General features: G+C 40.9%; 1 protein-coding gene across 5 annotated transcripts in view; it reads left to right on the forward strand.

Moving 5' to 3' along the window:
• Positions 1-2,078, forward strand: part of LOC128692921 (phospholipid phosphatase 3) — a 38,962-nt gene extending 36,884 nt beyond the window's left edge. Inside the window, exon 6 of one of the 5 annotated variants that reach the window (XM_053782255.2) lies at positions 136-2,073. In XM_053782255.2, coding sequence (XP_053638230.1) covers positions 136-270 — 135 coding nt within the window. In that variant the 3' untranslated portion in view covers positions 271-2,073. Of the gene's footprint in view, positions 1-135 lie in introns of all 5 variants that reach the window. The other 4 variants (XM_053782253.2, XM_053782251.2, XM_053782254.2 and 1 more) reach the window with 4 other exon arrangements.
• Positions 2,079-20,251: the final 18,173 nt, after the last annotated feature.

Raw genomic sequence — 20,251 nt, forward strand, 5'->3', positions numbered from 1 at the left:
TAGATCCTAAGTGACTTTCTTGTGAATGATTTTCTAACTTTCTCTACCTGAAATGTTCTTTTGTGAGATACTTGATAATTCTGAACTTTTATTTTTCTAATTTTATTTTATTTCTTGTTTGTTTGTTTTTTTCAGTCATGGTGTGTATCTGATCTCTTCCAGCCAACACTACCACCATCCAGTAAAGACCAGACAGTCTTCCTGCAAGATTGTCGATTTGTTGGTAATGAAAGTGAAAATGATAAATCCCGTACAAATTTAGGTGAATGAAAACTATGAGATAAAAGGTATTTCAAATTGCTTGAAGTACAGTGCGTTGTGTAAATTTTAGAAGATTTTTATACTTCCAGAGAAACTGTTAAATTAGTTTTGTTTGTGAGTTTTTACAAAAAACCTAAATTGCAAATCTAAAATTAGATGGTCTGGAAGAATGAGTTAGGTTAGGAGAAATTTAATAAGTTTAATACCGATAACATAATTATGTACATGTAAATTGAAACCATTATACAGGTTGAGTATCCCATATCTGAAATTCAAAAAAACTCCTAAATCCATAATTTTCAAGCGCCAGTGTGATGCCACAAGTGTAAAATTTTAGTTGACTCTGGGGAGGTTTCCAGGTGTTGCGCAGGTCTTTGTTTACCCAGACAGTTGGCGACACATGACCTCTCATACCCTTGGTAGGGCTCTGACACTCTGGTAGCGTTAGTTCATCAACAGTTATCACTGCCAGAACTGTTTGCATTGCTGTTATTACATGTGTTATGTGCTTATTCTCTGCTCTGTGCTGGCAAGATATTTTTGAAAATGTCAACAAGGCCTGCAGATATAACTATAGGTAAGTGATAAGAGAAAAATTACAGAATACAGTAGCCTTTTAATCAAAACACAGCATTGTAGGTGGAGACTGAAAGCCTGTCTTTTTTTTTTTTAATAGCTGATGCAGGTATTCTGCCAATGCTGCTGTGCTGCTTTCATTGTTAAAAATATTGTTTTTGTTATTGAAAATGTTGCTTAAAACTACTTTAGGCTATGTGTATGAGCTGTATATAAAATATAAATACATGTAGATTTTGTGTTTAGACTTTGGGTCCCATCCCCACGCTATCTCATCATATTTCAAGATCAAAAATATTTGGAATCTGTGACACTTCTAGCCCCAAACATTTCAAATAAGGGATACCTAACCTGTATAACATTTTAAAAAAGATTTTAGTATTCTTACATAAAATATCTTGTTTTTATTTGAATTCTTCATTGTATATTTTTTGTATACAGTTTCCAGAGGGTCGAGTGTGCAAAATCCATAATTTTGTAACCCTCATTCTTTGTGCAAATCAGAGGTCATTTTTAATGATGGATGATCATTTTTAGTTGTTTTCTGCTCTTATTTCAATTTTACCTTCTCTCATTCCCTTATATATAGTGTAGTGAAATCAAAGTGGTTAATACATATTTTCCTTATGTAAGTCTGACAAGCAATATACTTATTTTTTAATCTCTAATGTTATGCCAAACTTATTCTCATTTATGATTACTGCATATGTAAAAATGGAAAAAAGTAAGTTGAGTTAGATGATTTGAATGGTTTTTATGCTTAGCATAGTTTTGATTGTGAAATGCTTCTTGGCTACTAGTTTTTAGATATTTATGAATTACTGGTAAAATGTGTTGTGAAAAAATTAAGATTTTTAGCTTTTTTTTTTTTTTAATTTGATTATATATATTTTTTTTTTTTTTTTTTTTTTTTCAACAAGTCGGCCGTCTCCCACCGAGGCAGGGTGACCCAAAAAAGAAAGAAAATCCCCAAAAAGAAAATACTTTCATCATCATTCAACACTTTCACCACACTCGCACATTATCACTGTTTTTGCAGAGGTGCTCAGAATACAACAGTCTAGAAGCATACACATATAAAGATACACAACATATCCCTCCAAACTGCCAATATCCCAAACCCCTCCTTTAAAGTGCAGGCATTGTACTTCCCATTTCCAGGACTCAAGTCCGACTATATGAAAATAACCGGTTTCCCTGAATCCCTTCACTAAATATTACCCTGCTCACACTCCAACAGATCGTCAGGTCCCAAGTACCATTCGTCTCCATTCACTCCTATCTAACACGCTCATGCACGCTTGCTGGAAGTCCAAGCCCCTTACCCACAAAACCTCCTTTACCCCCTCTCTCCAACCCTTTCGAGGACGACCCCTACCCCGCCTTCCTTCCCCTATAGATTTATATGCTTTCCATGTCATTCTACTTTGATCCATTCTCTCTAAATGACCAAACCACCTCAACAACCCCTCTTCTGCCCTCTGACTAATACTTTTATTAACTCCACACCTTCTCCTAATTTCCACACTCCGAATTTTCTGCATAATATTTACACCACACATTGCCCTTAAACAGGACATCTCCACTGCCTCCAACCGTCTCCTCGCTGCTGCATTTACCACCCAAGCTTCACACCCATATAAGAGTGTTGGTACTACTATACTTTCATACATTCCCTTCTTTGCCTCCATAGATAACGTTTTTTGACTCCACATATACCTCAACGCACCACTCACCTTTTTTCCCTCATCAATTCTATGATTAACCTCATCCTTCATAAATCCATCCGCCGACACGTCAACTCCCAAGTATCTGAAAACATTCACTTCTTCCATACTCCTCCTCCCCAATTTGATATCCAATTTTTCTTTATCTAAATCATTTGACACCCTCATCACCTTACTCTTTTCTATGTTCACTTTCAACTTTCTACCTTTACACACATTCCAAAACTCATCCACTAACCTTTGCAATTTTTCTTTAGAATCTCCCATAAGCACAGTATCATCAGCAAAAAGTAACTGTGTCAATTCCCATTTTGAATTTGATTCCCCATAATTTAATCCCACCCCTCTCCCAAACACCCTAGCATTTACTTCCTTAACAACCCCATCTATAAATATATTAAACAACCATGGTGACATTACACATCCCTGTCTAAGACCTACTTTTACCGGGAAATAGTCTCCCTCTCTTCTACACACCCTAACCTGAGCCTCACTATCTTCATAAAAACTCTTTACAGCATTTAATAACTTACCACCTATTCCATATACTTGCAACATCTGCCACATTGCTCCTCTATCCACTCTATCATATGCCTTTTCTAAATCCATAAATGCAATAAAAACTTCCCTACCTTTATCTAAATACTGTTCACATATATGCTTCAATGTAAACACTTGATCTACACATCCCCTACCCACTCTGAAACCTCCTTGCTCATCCGCAATCCTACATTCTGTCTTACCTCTAATTCTTTCAATTATAACCCTACCGTACACTTTTCCTGGTATACTCAGTAAGCTTATTCCTCTATAATTTTTACAGTCTCTTTTGTCCCCTTTCCCTTTATATAAAGGGACTATACATGCTCTCCGCCAATCCCTAGGTACCTTCCCCTCTTTCATACATTTATTGAACAAAAGTACCAACCACTCCAACACTATATCCCCCCCTGCTTTTAACATTTCTGTCATGATCCCATCAGTACCAGCTGCTTTACCCCCTTTCATTTTACGTAATGCCTCACGTACCTCCCCCACACTTACATTCTGCTCTTCTTCACTCCTAAAAGATGGTATACCTCCCTGACCAGTGCATGAAATTACTGCCTCTGTTTCTTCCTTAACATTTAAAAGTTCCTCAAAATATTCTCGCCATCTACCTAATACCTCCATCTCCCCATCTACTAACTCCCCTACTCTGTTTTTAACTGACAAATCCATATTTTCCCTTGGCTTTCTTAACTTGTTTAACTCACTCCAAAATTTTTTCTTATTTTCATTAAAATTTCTTGACAGTGCCTCTCCCACTCTATCATCTGCTCTCCTTTTGCACTCTCTCACCACTCTCTTTACCTTTCTTTTACTCTCCATATATTCTGCTCTTCTTATAACACTTCTGCTTTGTAAAAACCTCTCATAAGCTACCTTTTTCTCTTTTATCACACCCTTTACTTCATCATTCCACCAATCACTCCCCTTTCCTCCTGCACCCACCCTCCTATAACCACAAACTTCTGCCCCACATTCTAATACTGCATTTTTAAAACTATTCCAACCCTCTTCAACCCCCCCATTACTCATCTTTGCACTATCCCACCTTTCTGCCAATAGTCGCTTATATCTCGCCCGAACTTCCTCCTCCCTTAGTTTATACACTTTCACCTCCCTCTTACTTGTTGTTGCCACCTTCCTCTTTTCCCATCTACCTCTTACTCTAACTGTAGCTACAACTAAATAATGATCCGATATATCAGTTGCCCCTCTATAAACATGTACATCCTGGAGCCTACCCATCAACCTTTTATCCACCAATACATAATCTAATAAACTACTTTCATTACGTGCTACATCATACCTTGTATATTTATTTATCCTCTTTTTCATAAAATATGTATTACTTATTACCAAATTTCTTTCTACACATAGCTCAATTAAAGGCTCCCCATTTACATTTACCCCTGGCACCCCAAATTTACCTACTACTCCCTCCATAACATTTTTACCCACTTTAGCATTGAAATCCCCAACCACCATTACTCTCACACTTGATTCAAAACTCCCCACGCATTCACTCAACATTTCCCAAAATCTCTCTCTCTCCTCTACACTTCTCTCTTCTCCAGGTGCATACACGCTTATTATAACCCACTTTTCACATCCAATCTTTATTTTACTCCACATAATCCTTGAATTAATACATTTATAGTCCCTCTTTTCCTGCCATAGCTTATCCTTCAACATTATTGCTACTCCTTCTTTAGCTCTAACTCTATTTGAAACCCCTGACCTAATCCCATTTATTCCTCTCCATTGAAACTCTCCCACCCCCTTCAGCTTTGTTTCACTTAAAGCCAGGACATCCAGCTTCTTCTCATTCATAACATCCACAATCATCTCTTTCTTATCATCTGCACAACATCCACGCACATTCAGACTTCCCACTTTGACAATTTTCTTCTTCTTATTCTTTTTAGTAATCTTTACAGGAAAAGGGGTTACTAGCCCATTGTTCCCGGCATTTTAGTTGACTTTTACAACACGCATGGCTTACGGAGGAAAGATTCTTATTCCACTTCCCCATGGATATAAAAGGAAAATTAATAAGACCAAGAACTATTAAGATAAAATCAAAGAAAACTCAGATGAGTGTGTATGAATAAATGTGTATATGTATGTGTATGTATGTGATTATATATATACGTATATATATATATATATATATATATATTTTTTTTTTCAACAAGCCTGCCGTCTCCTACTGAGGCAGGGTGACCCAAAGAGAAAGAAAATCCCCAAAAAGAAAATACTTTCATCATCATTCAACACTTTCACCTCACTCACACATAATCACTGTTTTTGCAGAGGTGCACAGAATACAATAGTTCAGAAGTATATACGTATAAAAATACACAATATATCTCTCCAAACTGCCAATATCCCAAACCCCTCCTTTAGAGTGCAGGCATTGTACTTCCCATTTCCAGGACTCGAGTCCGGTTATATACAATAACCGGTTTCCCTGAATCCCTTCACTAAATATTACCCTGCTCACACTCCAACAGATCGTCAGGTCCCAAATACCGTTTGTCTCCATTCACTCCTATCTAACACACCCATTTTACGGCATTCCACTAATATGGCAATTTCAAATTATGACCAAAATTTACCATATGGCAAGAGGTCTTTCAAATACGGTGCACCCCACCCGGTTTGTTTACATTCTCTGTGAGCACATATCTATTATGTCTGGAAATTTTCCAAAATTTCAAGTGTTTTAAAGTTATTGCGTATTTTATATATACTCTAATAATTATACTTATGTGTACCTGTACCTAAATATACTTACACACTGTGCTGGCGTGCAGGTACACATTAAAATCACTAAGGATGTCTCTACTCTTGACGCCTTAATAATAATACATACATGTAATCTCTTCGGCGCATTAAATGTCGTATGTTACGATAATATAGACATTTCTATTAATCCAACTATGGTATTTTTTTCAATATACAGTGGTCCCTCGTTTTTCGTAGTTAATCTGTTCCTGGAGCTGCTATTATTAACGAAATCTACGATTTGCGACCTCTTCAAGGGGGGCTCCTTGGTGTGGTGAAGAGGCTCTTGGTCTGAGGAATTAGACCTGTCGGTCTACTTCCTCAGACCGAACCTAATTACCCCCCAATCCCCCGTTCCCTATCCCATCCTCCCCTTTTTCCTTTCCTCCTCCTCCTCCCCACCCCTCTCTTTTGCCCTTCCTTTTTGGCCTTTTTTTTTTTTTTTTTTTCCACAGGCACGCTAGTTCCTAGGTAGGGGAAAGGGTACCGGGGTCCATCCCATTCCGTTGAGGTTCTTGGCGGTGGCGTAGTTTTCCGTGGAATCTGGATTGCCTGGGGATGTCCTGATCCCTCTCCGGTATCCCGGAGGGTGGCTTTGGGTGTCTCTCGGGCGACGGGTGTATCTCTGGAAGCCACCTTTCGGATTCCGGGGGTGGTGGCCGAAGGAGGTATGCTTTGTGGCGGATTTCCGGCCGCCCTCTCTTTTGTCCACCGAGGTAGCTCGGCAGATGCGAGGTTGCTATCCCGGATTGCCGGTTTACTGGCATGATGGGTAGGGTATGGCACGGGTTCCATGCTGCACCTGCGCTACTTGCGGTGCTGAGGTCCTCTTGGGCGCGGATGGAGATTTCTGGCCCTTTCATTCCTCTTAGGAACTATCCCTCCCCGGTCCCCCCTTTTTTTATTCTTTTTTTTTTATTTTTATTTTCTTTTCTTTCTTTTTTTTTCTTAAAAACAAAAAGAAAGAAGTAACCTAACCATGGCAGCCCTAGTCCATGAACCTGCTACCCCCGGGCCCCTTCTTGATACCGCACCCCGTTCTGACCCCGCCTCGTCTTTGGACCACTCTTCGGACACTCCTCATGCCTCTGTACCTCTTGCCGGTGCTGTTTCCTCACCCGCTTCAGGTACTGAGGCCTCGACTGACTCCTTCGATTTATCTGACCTTCGCTCTCCTCTAACTACGCTTCCGGCCTCTCCCTCTACGGTGCAGCAATTTTCGAATCGCCGGCCCGTTCCACATCGGACCAACTCTGGTCCCACGCCTAAACAACAACGACAATTACCTGCTGATGATACTTCTCCACCTTCTCGTTCTTCTCAGAAAAGATCGACACGTCCTTCACTACCTTTCCACGCTCAGTTTCAGACTGCACAATGGACTAAATTCTTCACTTTCCGACCGACTTCCTGTACTGCCTATCTTTCTGACCACAGTATTGGCAAGGCACTCCTACGCCATGTTGGTAAAGATATTTCTTTTCATGCTCTTAAGAGCGGTACGCGCATCGTCACCGTACAGAATGCTACCCAGGCTCATGAGCTTTCTCGTCTTTCCCATATCGATAATGTTCCTGTAACTATTGAAAAGCATCATTCCCTCAATTCTTGTAGTGGTACCATCATTCTGCCCCATACCATAGTTCAACAAAATTTCCAGACATGTGGCACTGACATTCTTGAACAGCTGGAACTCCAAGATCTCCCAATCCTCAAGGTAGACACTTACGTTCTTCCTGCCTGCGGGCGGAGACGATACCCTAGTAATGTGGCTCGTTTAACTTTTGACAGCCGTGAACTCCCATCCTCAGTTTATGTAGCAGGACATCGGTTACAAGTTCGAAAGGTGATCCCTACACCGCAACAGTGTAGAAATTGCTGGCGATTTGGCCATCCAGCGAAATATTGCAGATCTATCGCCGAATGCCCAGTCTGTGGTGCCCATGACCATTCTAATACGTCTTGCAATCGACCTCCCTCTTGCCTTAATTGTCATGAGGCTCACCCTTCGTACTCTCGCCGTTGTCAAGTCTACTTAAACGAGCGGGAAATCCGTTACCTCAAAGAGGCAGAAGGTCTCCCTTATGCCATGGCAGTTTCTCATCTCCGCCTCCAAGGGAGACTACCTCGTGTTTCTTATTCCCGTGTTTCAAAACGTCCCCCCACTTCTGGTATCCCATCTTCTGCACCCACCTCTGTGGTTACCTCTCCCATAGTCACTCCTGTAGCTAATTATTTTGCTGTCCTCGGCTCAGACGTCCCTACTTCAACGTCTCAGTCTGATCTTGCTTCTTCGTGTTCTCTCTCACAAGCCTCAGTAGCGACGAGATCTCGTATGACACCTCCTCCCAATCGTCCCTCTACTTCTCAAAAGTCAAAAAAAGGTCCGTTAACACCTCCTACCCATCTTCCACCTCCTCATTTTCCCTTCCCTGTCTCTGTACCTGGTTCTCCCCCTCTCACTGGCTCTGTTACAAGTGTAGAGGTTCACCCTCCTCCTCGTACTGTACCTTCCTCCCCTGTTCCCTCCCAAGTTTCTTCCTCTTCTGCCTCTTCTGTCCCCTTCCACGCTTCTCCAGTTCCCTCCACCCTTCCGTCCCCCCTACCTTGGTACAGTCCATTACAGTTCCAATCTTTACTCATCCTCCCCCTACCATTTCCAATATTGTCTCCCATACGACGTCTCTGAATTCTGAAACACTTGAAGCAATCTCTGAATATATTGCAGAGACCAAACCATCAATGGACACTGATCCACCCTCCGCTCCTTCTCTCTCCTCTACTCCATCTGCGCAACTCCTTTCTTCACAGCGCACCGTTCCTTCGCTGCTTGAACGTTTTCCACTGCCTCCGCATGTGGACTTTTCTAACCCCTCTAGTCCGTAGGAACCCTTACCTGCGGATTTCAGGTATCTTTATCATTGCCAATCATGGCCTATTTACAGTGGAATATACGCGGCCTCAGGGATAATCGGGGTAAGCTTCAGATGTTACTCTCCCAGTTTTCCCCTGTTGGTGTTTGCTTACAGGAACCAAAATTACACTCTGCTGTTATCTCTCCCATCTCAGGCTATAATTTATTGTATTCTTCAGATCCTTTTCCTGATGGGACCTTTAATGAAAGTGCCCTTCTTCTACGCACTGATATTCCGTACCATCAGCTATTTGTTCGTACTTCGCTGCATTACACAGCAGCCCGTATCCACTTGCATAGGTGGTATACGCTCTGTTCTTTATATCTCTCTCCTTCTCGGGCATTATCTATTCCGGATATTGCCTTTCTTGTTTCGTCATTACCACCACCGATTCTGTTACTTGGTGATTTTAATGCCCACCATTTCCTCTGGGGGGGGGTCTCACTGTGATTCCCGTGGCATTCAGTTAGAGGCTTTTCTTGCCACCCACCCCCTCCATGTTTTAAATACAGGTACTCACACCCATTTTGATCCTCGGACTCACACTCTCTCTTGCATCGATCTCTCAGTCTGCTCTTCCTCCGCCGCATTAGACTTCACTTGGTCTGTTCTTCCGGACTTACATGACAGCGATCATTTCCCAATCATTCTTACTTCCCCTTCATATTCACCACCTCTTCGCATCCCACACTGGCAATTTGATCAGGCAAATTGGAACCTTTACTCACACCTAACTGTTTTTAGAGAGGTTCCTTCTTCGTCCTCCATCGATGAGCTTTTACACCTCTTCTTGTCCTCCGTTTTAACCGCAGCTTCTCATTCTATACCCCAAACTTCGGGCAGGCTTTCTCAGAAATGCGTGCCTTGGTGGTCTCCTGCTTGTGCTCGTGCAGTACATTTGAAACGCGCTGCATGGGGCAGGTACCGGTACAATAGAACCACAGAGAGACTTTTTGAATTTAAGCAGAAGCGTGCGATCGCTCGCCGTGTCATCTGTGATGCTAAACGCACTTGCTGGCGAGATTGTCTCCACCATCACCTCTGCTTCCTCTATGAGTGCAGTCTGGAAAAAAGTACGAAAACTGAGTGGTAAATATTCTCCTGACCCGGCTCCTGTTCTGCGGGTTGCTGGTGTTGATATAGCAAACCCACTAGATGTTGCCAATGAAATTGGCAATCATCTGGTCCGTATTTCTCAGGGACTCCATCTATGCCTCTCATTTCTTTCCTCAAAGTCTGCCAGAGAGTTAGCACCCTTGGACTTTTCTTCTCTCAGAGAAGAACAGTATAATGTGCCTTTTACACTTCAAGAACTGGAGGCAACACTCTCAGCTTGCCGATCATCGGCAGCTGGGCCCGACGACATTCATATTCGTATGCTACAACATTTACATCAGTCAGCCCTTGCAGTCCTATTACGCCTTTACAATCTTATTTGGTCACAAGGAGTTCTTCCACAGCTGTGGAAATCCGCCATTGTTCTCCCTTTCCGCAAACCAGGCACTACGGGACATGAAACCTCCCACTATCGTCCCATTGCTCTTACCAGTGCAGTTTGCAAAGTGATGGAACGCCTAGTAAATAGACGTTTAGTGTGGTATTTAGAGACGCACAACAGTCTCTCCACTCGTCAATATGGCTTTTGTAAGGGACGTTCTACCATAGACCCCTTACTACGCTTGGATACGTATGTTCGTAATGCCTTTGCGAATAACCACTCAGTTATTGCCATATTTTTTGACCTTGAGAAGCCATATGACACAACTTGGAGGTATAATATTTTAGCCCAAGCCCACTCCTTAGGCCTTCGAGGCAATCTACCATCCTTCCTTAAGAGCTTTTTAACTAACAGGCATTTCCGTGTTCGGGATAATAATGTGCTCTCCCCTGACTTTATCCAAGCTGAAGGTGTCCCCCAGGGATGTGTTCTGAGCACAACACTTTTTCTCCTTGCTATTAATGATTTGGCCTCTAGTCTTCCATCAAATATTTGGTCATCACTCTATGTTGATGACTTCGCTATTGCCTGTGCAGGCGCTGACTGTCACCTTATTACAGTTTCTCTCCAGCATGCAGTCGACCGTGTTTCCAATTGGGCCACCACACGTGGGTTTAAATTTTCCAACACTAAAACCCACCAAATTACTTTCACTAGATGCTCTGTCATCTCCGATCATCCTTTGTACCTCTATGGCTCCCGTATCCCTGAGCGTGATACAGTCAAGTTTCTGGGCCTCCTTTTTGATCGTAGGTTATCCTGGAAACCTCACATTACCTCTCTGAAGGCAACTTGCCACAGCCGGCTGAACTTCCTTAAAACCCTTGCTCATCTTTCATGGGGAGCTGATCGTCGAACCCTCCTTCGCCTACATTCCACCCTTATCTTATCGAAACTTGATTATGGTGACCAGATCTATTCAGCGGCATCTCCTGCTACTCTCTCTAGCCTTAACCCCATTCATCACCAAGGATTACGTTTATGCCTTGGTGCTTTTCGCTCTTTCCTTGTCGAGAGCCTCTATGCAGAAGCGAACGTTCCATCCTTATCCAATCACCGTGATGCCCATTGCCTTCGCTACTATGTACGCTCTCATGATCTCCGCAATCCTTCCATTTATAGAATGGTCACTGATATTAGTAGACATTCTTTATTTGTTCGTCGCCCCTGTTTACTCCGTCCCTTCTCTCTTCGCCTTCATTCGCTCTTGTCTTCTCTTCAATTACCACCTTTCTATGTACATGTAGCATCTCACTTTTCCCTACCCCCCTGGGAAGTTCCAGCTGTTCGAGTCTGTTCTTTCTCTCTTCCTTGCTCGAAAGCCCAACTGTCTATGGTCGCTTCCCGCTCTCATTTTCTTGACCACTTTCACTCTCATTCTCATGCCATTGCTGTGTACACAGATGGCTCTAAGTCTTCTGACGGCGTAGGATTCGCAGCAGTGTTTCCGGACAGCGTCGTACAAGGGCATTTACTATCTTCGGCTAGTATTTTTACTGCTGAATTGTATGCCATCCTTACAGCACTTATCTGTATTGCATCTATGCCTGTGTCATCATTTGTGGTTGTCTCAGACTCCCTTAGTGCTTTACAGGCTATACAGAAATTTGATGCACCTCACCCCTTAGTCCTCCGTATCCAACTTTGGCTACGCCGCATCTTTACCAAGCATAAAGATATTGTTTTTTGTTGGGTCTCTGGTCATGTTGACGTACAGGGCAATGAACAGGCAGACATTGCTGCGCGGTCAGCAGTACATGACCTACCAGTTTCATGTAGAGGTATTCCATTTACGGACTATTTTGCTGCAATATCTTCCCAACTTCACACCCGTTGGCAACAACGTTGGTCTACTATGCTCGGCAACAAACTTCAATCTATTAAACCGAGTATAGGTTACTGGCCGTCTTCTTATCACCAGTGTCGAGGTTGGGAGACTACTCTCTCCCATCTTCGCATTGGCCTTACTCGTCTTACTCATGGATATCTCATGGAGAGGCGCCCTGCTCCTCTCTGTGAGAATTGCCAAGTTCCATTATCAGTCAGCCACATTCTGTTGGACTGCCCACTTTATCAACGAGCACGCAGAATTTACCTCCGTCGTCGTCTTCGCTCTGCTGCTCTCTCTTTACCTTCCCTTCTCGCTGATGGACCCACCTTTCATCCAGACTCTCTCATTGACTTTTTGACAACAACTGACTTACTTCACAAATTCTGATACCTTCAGCCCTTTCTACTTCAATCTCTTGCTACCCCCTACCCCCGTACTATCCCCTGCCCCGCTGTTTTCTGTAACCTACTGATCATCCCTCCTCCCTTCTGCCATCCAATACCCTCGCTTCCTTCCCTACCCTGCAGCGCTGTATAGCCCTTGTGGCTTAGCGCTTCTTTTTGATTATAACAATAATAATAATAATACGATTTGCGAATCAATTTTCCCCATAAGAAATAATGTAAATACAATTAATCCGTTCCTGACACCCAGAAGTATTAAAACAAAAAAATTTTTTGCATGAAATATACATGTAGTACATAAACAATACAATGGGAAATGATGAATGAAACATTAACAGCATAATACTTACCTTTATTGGAGATTCTTCTTAGTGCATGGGAGACTGGAGGAGGAGAGAGATTGGATTGTTTATAGTTTGGAAGGGGAATCCCGTTCCAGCAACACCTCGGGTACCAATTGCTTTTCTGGGGTTGCTTCTCTTATCTGTTTCTTAATGCCACTAGGACCACCTTGAGAGTCACTTGAGTCCTGTCTCGCAAAATAACTGTCCAGAGAGCTCTGTTTCTGGCGTCTTTTTAAAACTTCCCTAAAATGGGCCAAGACTTTGTCACTGTACATGTTGCCAACATGGCTTGCAACAACCTTGTCAGGGTGATGTTTCTCCATAAAGCTTTCCATCTTTCCCCACATAGCAAAAATCTCTTTAATTTCTGAAGAAGGCACCATCTTCCATCTCTCTTCCTCCTCCTCTGCAGCAAGATTCTGAGCTGCGATCTGTTGCTGTTCCTGCTGAAGCTCTTGCAGCTCCTCAGTGGTGAGCTCTTCGTTGTGGTCTTCCACCAATTCTTCCACATCCTCCAAACTCACATCCAACCCCATGGAACTCCCCAGTGCCACAATTGATTTTACAACAGACATAGGCTCATCAGGGTCAGTCCCAAACCCTTCAAAATCCCTCTTGTCGACACAATCTGGCCACAATTTTCTCCAGGCAGAGTTCAAAGTCCTGGTAGTCACTCCCTCCCAAGCCATACCTATAAGGGTTATGCAATGGAGGATGCTGAAGTGTTCTCTCCAAAATTTCCTTAGGGTCAAGTGAGTGTCTGTGGTCACAGTCAAGCACCTGTGAAACATTGCTTTGGTGTAGAATTTTTTAAAGTTTGCAATGACCTGCTGGTCCATGGGCTGGAGGAGAGGAGTGGTATTCGGGGGCAAGAACTTTACTGTGATGAACCCAAACTCCTCGAAAATTAGGTCATCCAAGTTAGGAGGATGAGCAGGTGCATTGTCCATTACTAGGAGGCACTTGAGATCCAATTTCTTTTCCAGGAGGTAATTCTTCACACTAGGGCCAAACACTTCATTGAACCACTCAGTGAAAATTTCTCTCGTGACCCATGCCTTACTATTAGATTTCCAAAACACACACAATTTACTCTTCATAACATTGTTTTTCCTGAACACACTGGGATTTTCAGAATGGTACACTGGTAATGGCTTCACTTTGAAATCCCCACTAGCATTAGCACAGAACATTAGCATCAGCCTGTCTTTCATAGGCTTGTGTCCTGGCATTGCCTTTTCCTCCTGTGTAATGAAGGTCCTCTTTGGCATTTTCTTCCAAAAGAGGCCTGTTTCGTCACAATTGAACACTTGTTGAGGTTTCAGTCCTTCAGCCTCTATGTACTCCTGGAATTCATGCACATATTTTTCAGCCGCCTTGTGGTCCGAACTGGCAGCCTCACCATGCCTTACCACACTGTGTATGCCAGTACGGTTCTTAAATTTCTCAAACCAACCTTTGCTGGCCTTAAATTCACTCACATCACCACTATTTTCAGGCAATTTCTTTACCAGATCGTTGTGCAACTGCCTAGCCTTTTCACAAATAATCGAAGTCATAAGAGTATCTCCTGCTAATTGTTTCTCATTTATCCACACCAATAATAACTTCTCAACCTCTTCGAGTACTGGTGATCTCATTTTTGTCAGCATAGTTACCCCCTTTGCAACAACAGCGTCCTTGATTTCCTTTTTGTTGGCCACTATGGAACATATGGTTGTGTAGGGCTTCTTATACATCCTGGCCAGTTCAGCCGCACTTGTACCACTTTCATATTGTTCAATGATGTTTTTCTTAAATTCAGTCGTATTTCTCACCTTCCTTACCACAGGCTTGGCACTAGGAGCTTTCTTTGGAGCCATGGTAGCTTATTTAGTAGTTGCAAGCACTAAAATAAATGGAATATTATGAAATATTTCACTGGAGCACGTGAGGGGACCTTCGCTCACTGGTAAACAATGCCAGACTGGCTGCCGCCCCGGCTCACACCGTGGGTACGCGTCCCGGACGAACTACGACTCGCGAGTCAACCTATGAAAAGCGAGTCCATGTTTATACGAAAATACCCCTATGATTTCCGAAATCTATGATTGCCGAGAACTACGAAAAGCGAGGGACCACTGTATAATAAACACGCTACGTAACATATAAACAATACATACACCCACAGTATAAAAATTGACGTAACTATAAGATTTGTTAACCAAGCGGTTGGAAGAATTATGTTTTCTCTAGTCAAACACCAGTAACTTAACTAGAAATTTATTACTTTCATATGCCTTCACTCTGTCTATGGCTATTCATGACCCTTGTGGGTTTAGCACTTCTTTTTATTATGATTATAATAATAATAACTTGTAATAATAACTTGTAATAATAATTTGTAATAATAATTTGTCAGAGCATCATTCCTTCTAAAAATTGCATGAGAATGGAAGTGTTGGTCTTTATTCTACTGTACCACTGTGGAGACAACTTATACACATTGTAAGGTGTTTGTATGAATGTTTATGAACTATAACCAGATGCTTCATCCATTTGTTTACATAGTGGGTGGGGTGGCTAGGCAGACTTCCCTACCCTACCTCCCACACGACTCTACAAATAAATATTTTTCACCTTTCACCCTAAAGTAAGACTACAAATATTTTAAGGTAAGTAATGAGTGTACTGTATATGCATTTTGTCACACTAGGGAACTTTAAGTGTTGTAGTATATTATGTGTGGGTAGGTTGGCCAGGTGGGCTGTCATAACTCACACCTGACTTCTTACAGTAAATAGTACTCACCTTTTGCCCTACGTTAAGACTACAAATATTTTGAGGTAATGAGTGTACTGTGTGTGTATTTTACTTTTTATTGTTTCTTTAATGCATAGTTCTATTGCTAACTTAATATATGTTAGTGTGAACTTGTTATCTGGCATTTATATGCATTGATAACAAAAAAAGGCACAATACCGTGACTGGAACGATACACAAATAACCTGCACATAAAAGAGAGAAGCTTACGACGACGTTTCGGTGACTTTGTCAATGGTCCAAGTCGGACCGAAACGTCGTCGTAAGCTTCTCTCTTTTATGTGCGGGTTATTTGTGTATATGCATTGATAAGTGAAAAATATGGCGTTCTGCTTTCTGGCAATACCCCGCACCCCTACCTGCCGTATAAGTGGGGCCCTACTGTATATATAAAAATATATTGGAGAGCAATGTGCAGTGTGAATATACTGCAGAGAATTTGGAGAATAGAAATTAACCCTTTCGGTGTCAGTCCCATTATATCGGCTGTGAAGTTACTGTCGGTCCTGTAATATGATGCCATGAGCTCAGCTCACTCAGATATGCTGTGAGTGGTAAATTTGAGCCTAGATATGAGAGAATGGGTCTATGCAGTAAGTGTGTACCATATAAAAAAAATCCTGCAGTACACACTGCATAATAAAAAAAAACTACAACCGTGTTTTTAGTTTAAAACTGTTACTTTGCGGTGTACTTTTGTATGATTTTTTATGGTTGTATACTTGTTTTCTTGGTCTCATTTCATAGAAGATATATTACAGAAATAGAGATGATTTTCATTGGTTTCAGAACTGAAAGTAGCTTCAAATTGAGCTCGATGTAGCGGAAATGTTCAATTTTTCCCGACATTCAAGAGTAAACAAATGAAGTCACGTGTCCAATACACATCAACTAGTGGATCTAACATGCATTCAAAAATGCGCTTATATTATTTATACAATTATTACAATAATGCAGTAGTCTGCAGAACAGTAAAACTTATATTTTTTGTGTGAATAAAAATTCAAAATGGAAAGCAAGCGTAATATAAGAGGGGTCTGGAGACATGACTAATGAACAGAGAAAGTGTTATTTTAATGTCAGAATGTCTGCATTGTTTATTCTGGACCCTATTTTGAAATTGGCTTTTTTTTTTTTTTTTTTTTTTTTTTTTTTTTTTTTTTTTTGTGAAATTGGCCAACTTACCAATTTCTGGTCACAATTAGGTAGTTGAAATAGGTAAATGGGCAGTTTCTTGTACTCAGTCGATAGAATGAAAGGAGTACTAGTGAAATAGCTATGAGTTTGGTTGACAAACTGGAATTGGCCCAAAATAGGGCTCAAAGTCTGCAAAATCGCCAATGAGTAAATATCGCTGAGACCGCGAACTTTGCGAGTGTGCAATTCCCTGAGTTTCCTATCAAATTTTGTACTTCTGGTTTCATTACTTTTGGAAAAAGATTCTCTGTCATTTCACAAGAAATTTTTTTTTTTTTTTTTAAATTCTTCGGCCCTGAAAGCAAGTTTGCTAACAGGGGTCGCAACATTGAAAGGTTTAAAAGGCAATCTTGGGTCATCTAGGGCATAATTCAGAGGGCTGAGGAAGAGTTGATAAGGTGGTTTGGGAATGGAGAAGAATAGGATGAGAAAGGGTGTATATATCCAGTGTGGAATGTAGGGTGGGTAGGGGTCATCCCAGGAACAGTTGGAGGAAGATGGTAAAAGAGACTTTGAGTTTTAGAGACTTAAGTATCCCACAGGTTTGTGTGTTAGTAATAAATGGAGACAGGTGGTTTTTAATGAACATGCTTTTGGAATGTGGGCAAGGTAACTTTTACGAAGGGATTTGACCCTTCTGTATTTAGTGCTTAGTTGGGTTTTATTATTATTATGATGCAAGAACTTAGGGAAACCAGTTATCCAGGTGTGGGAAGGGCAGTACCTGGATGCTGGAGGAGTGGGAATGTTGCAGTCAGAGGGTAATCTGAATTGTGATGTCAGTTCACTTTTGGCAAGACAATGATTGAATGAATGAAGATGAATGTGATTTTTCTGGGTCACCCTGCCTTCTTGGGAGATGGCCATTGAGGTAAAAAAACAAAAAAAATTGCATACCTACTTATATAGATTCAACTAGTTCCAGAGCTCATGGGTATAAGTTTTGAAGAGAGGCTAGGCTAAAGGAATATATTCTAATGACCCTGGAAAACAGGAGGACCAGGGGAGACATAACATTCAAAATGCTCAGAGGAGGTGATAGAACAGACACTGCTGGAAGTTAGTCACAAGTGTGCCACAGGTATGTTAGAAAGTACGTCTCAAGTCTCAGAGTGATTATGAAGTGGCATGATCCTGGCGAGGGAGTGGTGAAGGCGTACATACTCATGCATGCATGCATGCATGCATACATGCATACATACATACATACATACATACATACATTCATACATACATACATACATACATACATATATACATTCATTCATTCATTCATTCATAACAAAAAATTCAAAATACTGTACAGGTTTGCTCAATTATGGTTCAGTGCATAACTTTTTTTTAATGTGACAGCTGAAATATCAAGGAACACATTTGCTGCAAGATGCTGTAACATTTGATGTAAGACAGTTATTTGAGTGGCTCTTCCCTGCCAGGCTGAGGAATGTTGGCATGTATGTTTAACAGCCACACACATTTAATACTGCAAAGTTTGCAGATTATGTAAATTTCCTTTATATGTCATTTCTTTTGTTTTAGAACATCAAAGTATATTTTATGAATTGTGCAAGTGAAATTTGTAAGGTTCTCCAGTATGCAGATACCATTTCCATGTGATTAAGGAAAGTACTAAGCTTTATGGAACTAAGTGTAATGTATTATTAAGAAAATTATTTTGTGTTTAAATGAGGGTATGTGTAACATTATTTTAGCTTGGCTTCTGTGTCCCGCCAAGGCAGGGTGACCCAAATAAAAAACACATGCACCACCACTTATTCAATCATTGTCTTGCCAGAAGTGTGCTGATATCACAGAGGAGAATGTTCAACTGAGGTAGTGTGTAATGTGATTTATATCCAATAGCAATTGATCATCATGGCATGAGGCCATGATTTGTGGGAAGAGAACATTGTTACTATTATTTAAAGTACTTCTGTTCCAGAATTCCCTTCTGTTGTCTCTGCCACCCCAACATGCTAACTCTCACTGATCTCCTTCCTGAGAGTTCCACCTTTGATGTAAACTCACTCTCTGATTTCTTTTAACAGAAACTAACTTATTGCACCAACTGTGATTTTACTTTTACACTTTTCTCTGCTCTCACTTAACCTTACCTTCACTCCTTCATCACCTTTGCACAATTCCTCCTTCCTGATTCACATCAAGAAACACTTGTGCTGTTTCATGATGAAATTTGCATAACCTCCCTACAGCGCTATGTGACCCCTGTCAGGTTCAGAGCTTAATTTGATTATATTATTACCGTTTCAGATAACAGGGACAGTGATAACAGAAGCCCTATATGCAATTCATATTTTTATGAATACTTTATTTGAAGCATTGTGTAAATGGAGCAGGGACAAATGTGAATCCCACTTGGATGTGTGTTAGTGCCAAGCCTCATTATTTTGCATTTTACCTTACTGCAATGATTATCATACGGTGAAATGCATGTGAATTGTTATTGAATCTGTGTATAGTGTAAATATTTTAGCATTTGTGAAGGCAAAAATTAATAAATTATGCACTGTAATTTTGTACAATACAGTATATTATTTTTACAACAGTTATTTTTACTATTTTTTTTCCATACTGTTTTATATGGTGTACACAATGTTATCTCCTATTTGTAAAAATGATAATTTATATACTTTACAGTCCTATTGGGAAAAAATAATATAAACTGGAAGCAGGATTGTTTTAATGGCATTATTGTTCAAATTCCATGAGAATCCCTGATAGGAATAGTTTATGGTATCCAGTAAGACAATTTATAATGTTTAAAAAATGCATATTGAACTTGATTTTGAACTGTGAGAGCTATGTTGAAAGTTGACATAGTAGTATTTCTTTAAATATTGCTCTAATAGTGTTAAATTACTGTATTGAAAGTATACCTGGAGAGAGTTTCAGGGGTCAACACCCCTGCTGCCCGGTCTGTGACCAGGCCTCGGAGAAATCTTCAAAAACTTATGAGGTTCAATAAATTAAGCATTCTGTTAACATTGTGACTAGTTTTGATTTTCTGCTACAAACTAGATGCATAAACAGTTCTTAAATTATGATATAATGGAGTTAACTTTTAAATTCCATAAGAAAAAGTAAATAAAGTTTGGTAACATCTCCCATTATGTAATGGGAGGCTAGGGAAAGTTGTTCTGATGCAATTAGTCATTCAATCATATGTAGAGAAAGACCCTATTCATCGTAAGTCCTGAAATGGGGACAGGTAAAGAATAAAGAATGAGAGGAAGCCAGGGCTTAACCCATGAGACATGTTGGCAGCAGGCAAGCAGACAGATAGGTCACAGATTCAGGCAAGCTCAGGAACTCGGGAACACTTTTTTTGAAGGTTGCAAC

This window comes from Cherax quadricarinatus, unplaced genomic scaffold (assembly GCF_038502225.1).
Source record: "Cherax quadricarinatus isolate ZL_2023a unplaced genomic scaffold, ASM3850222v1 Contig26, whole genome shotgun sequence".
Classification (NCBI taxonomy): domain Eukaryota; kingdom Metazoa; phylum Arthropoda; class Malacostraca; order Decapoda; family Parastacidae; genus Cherax; species Cherax quadricarinatus.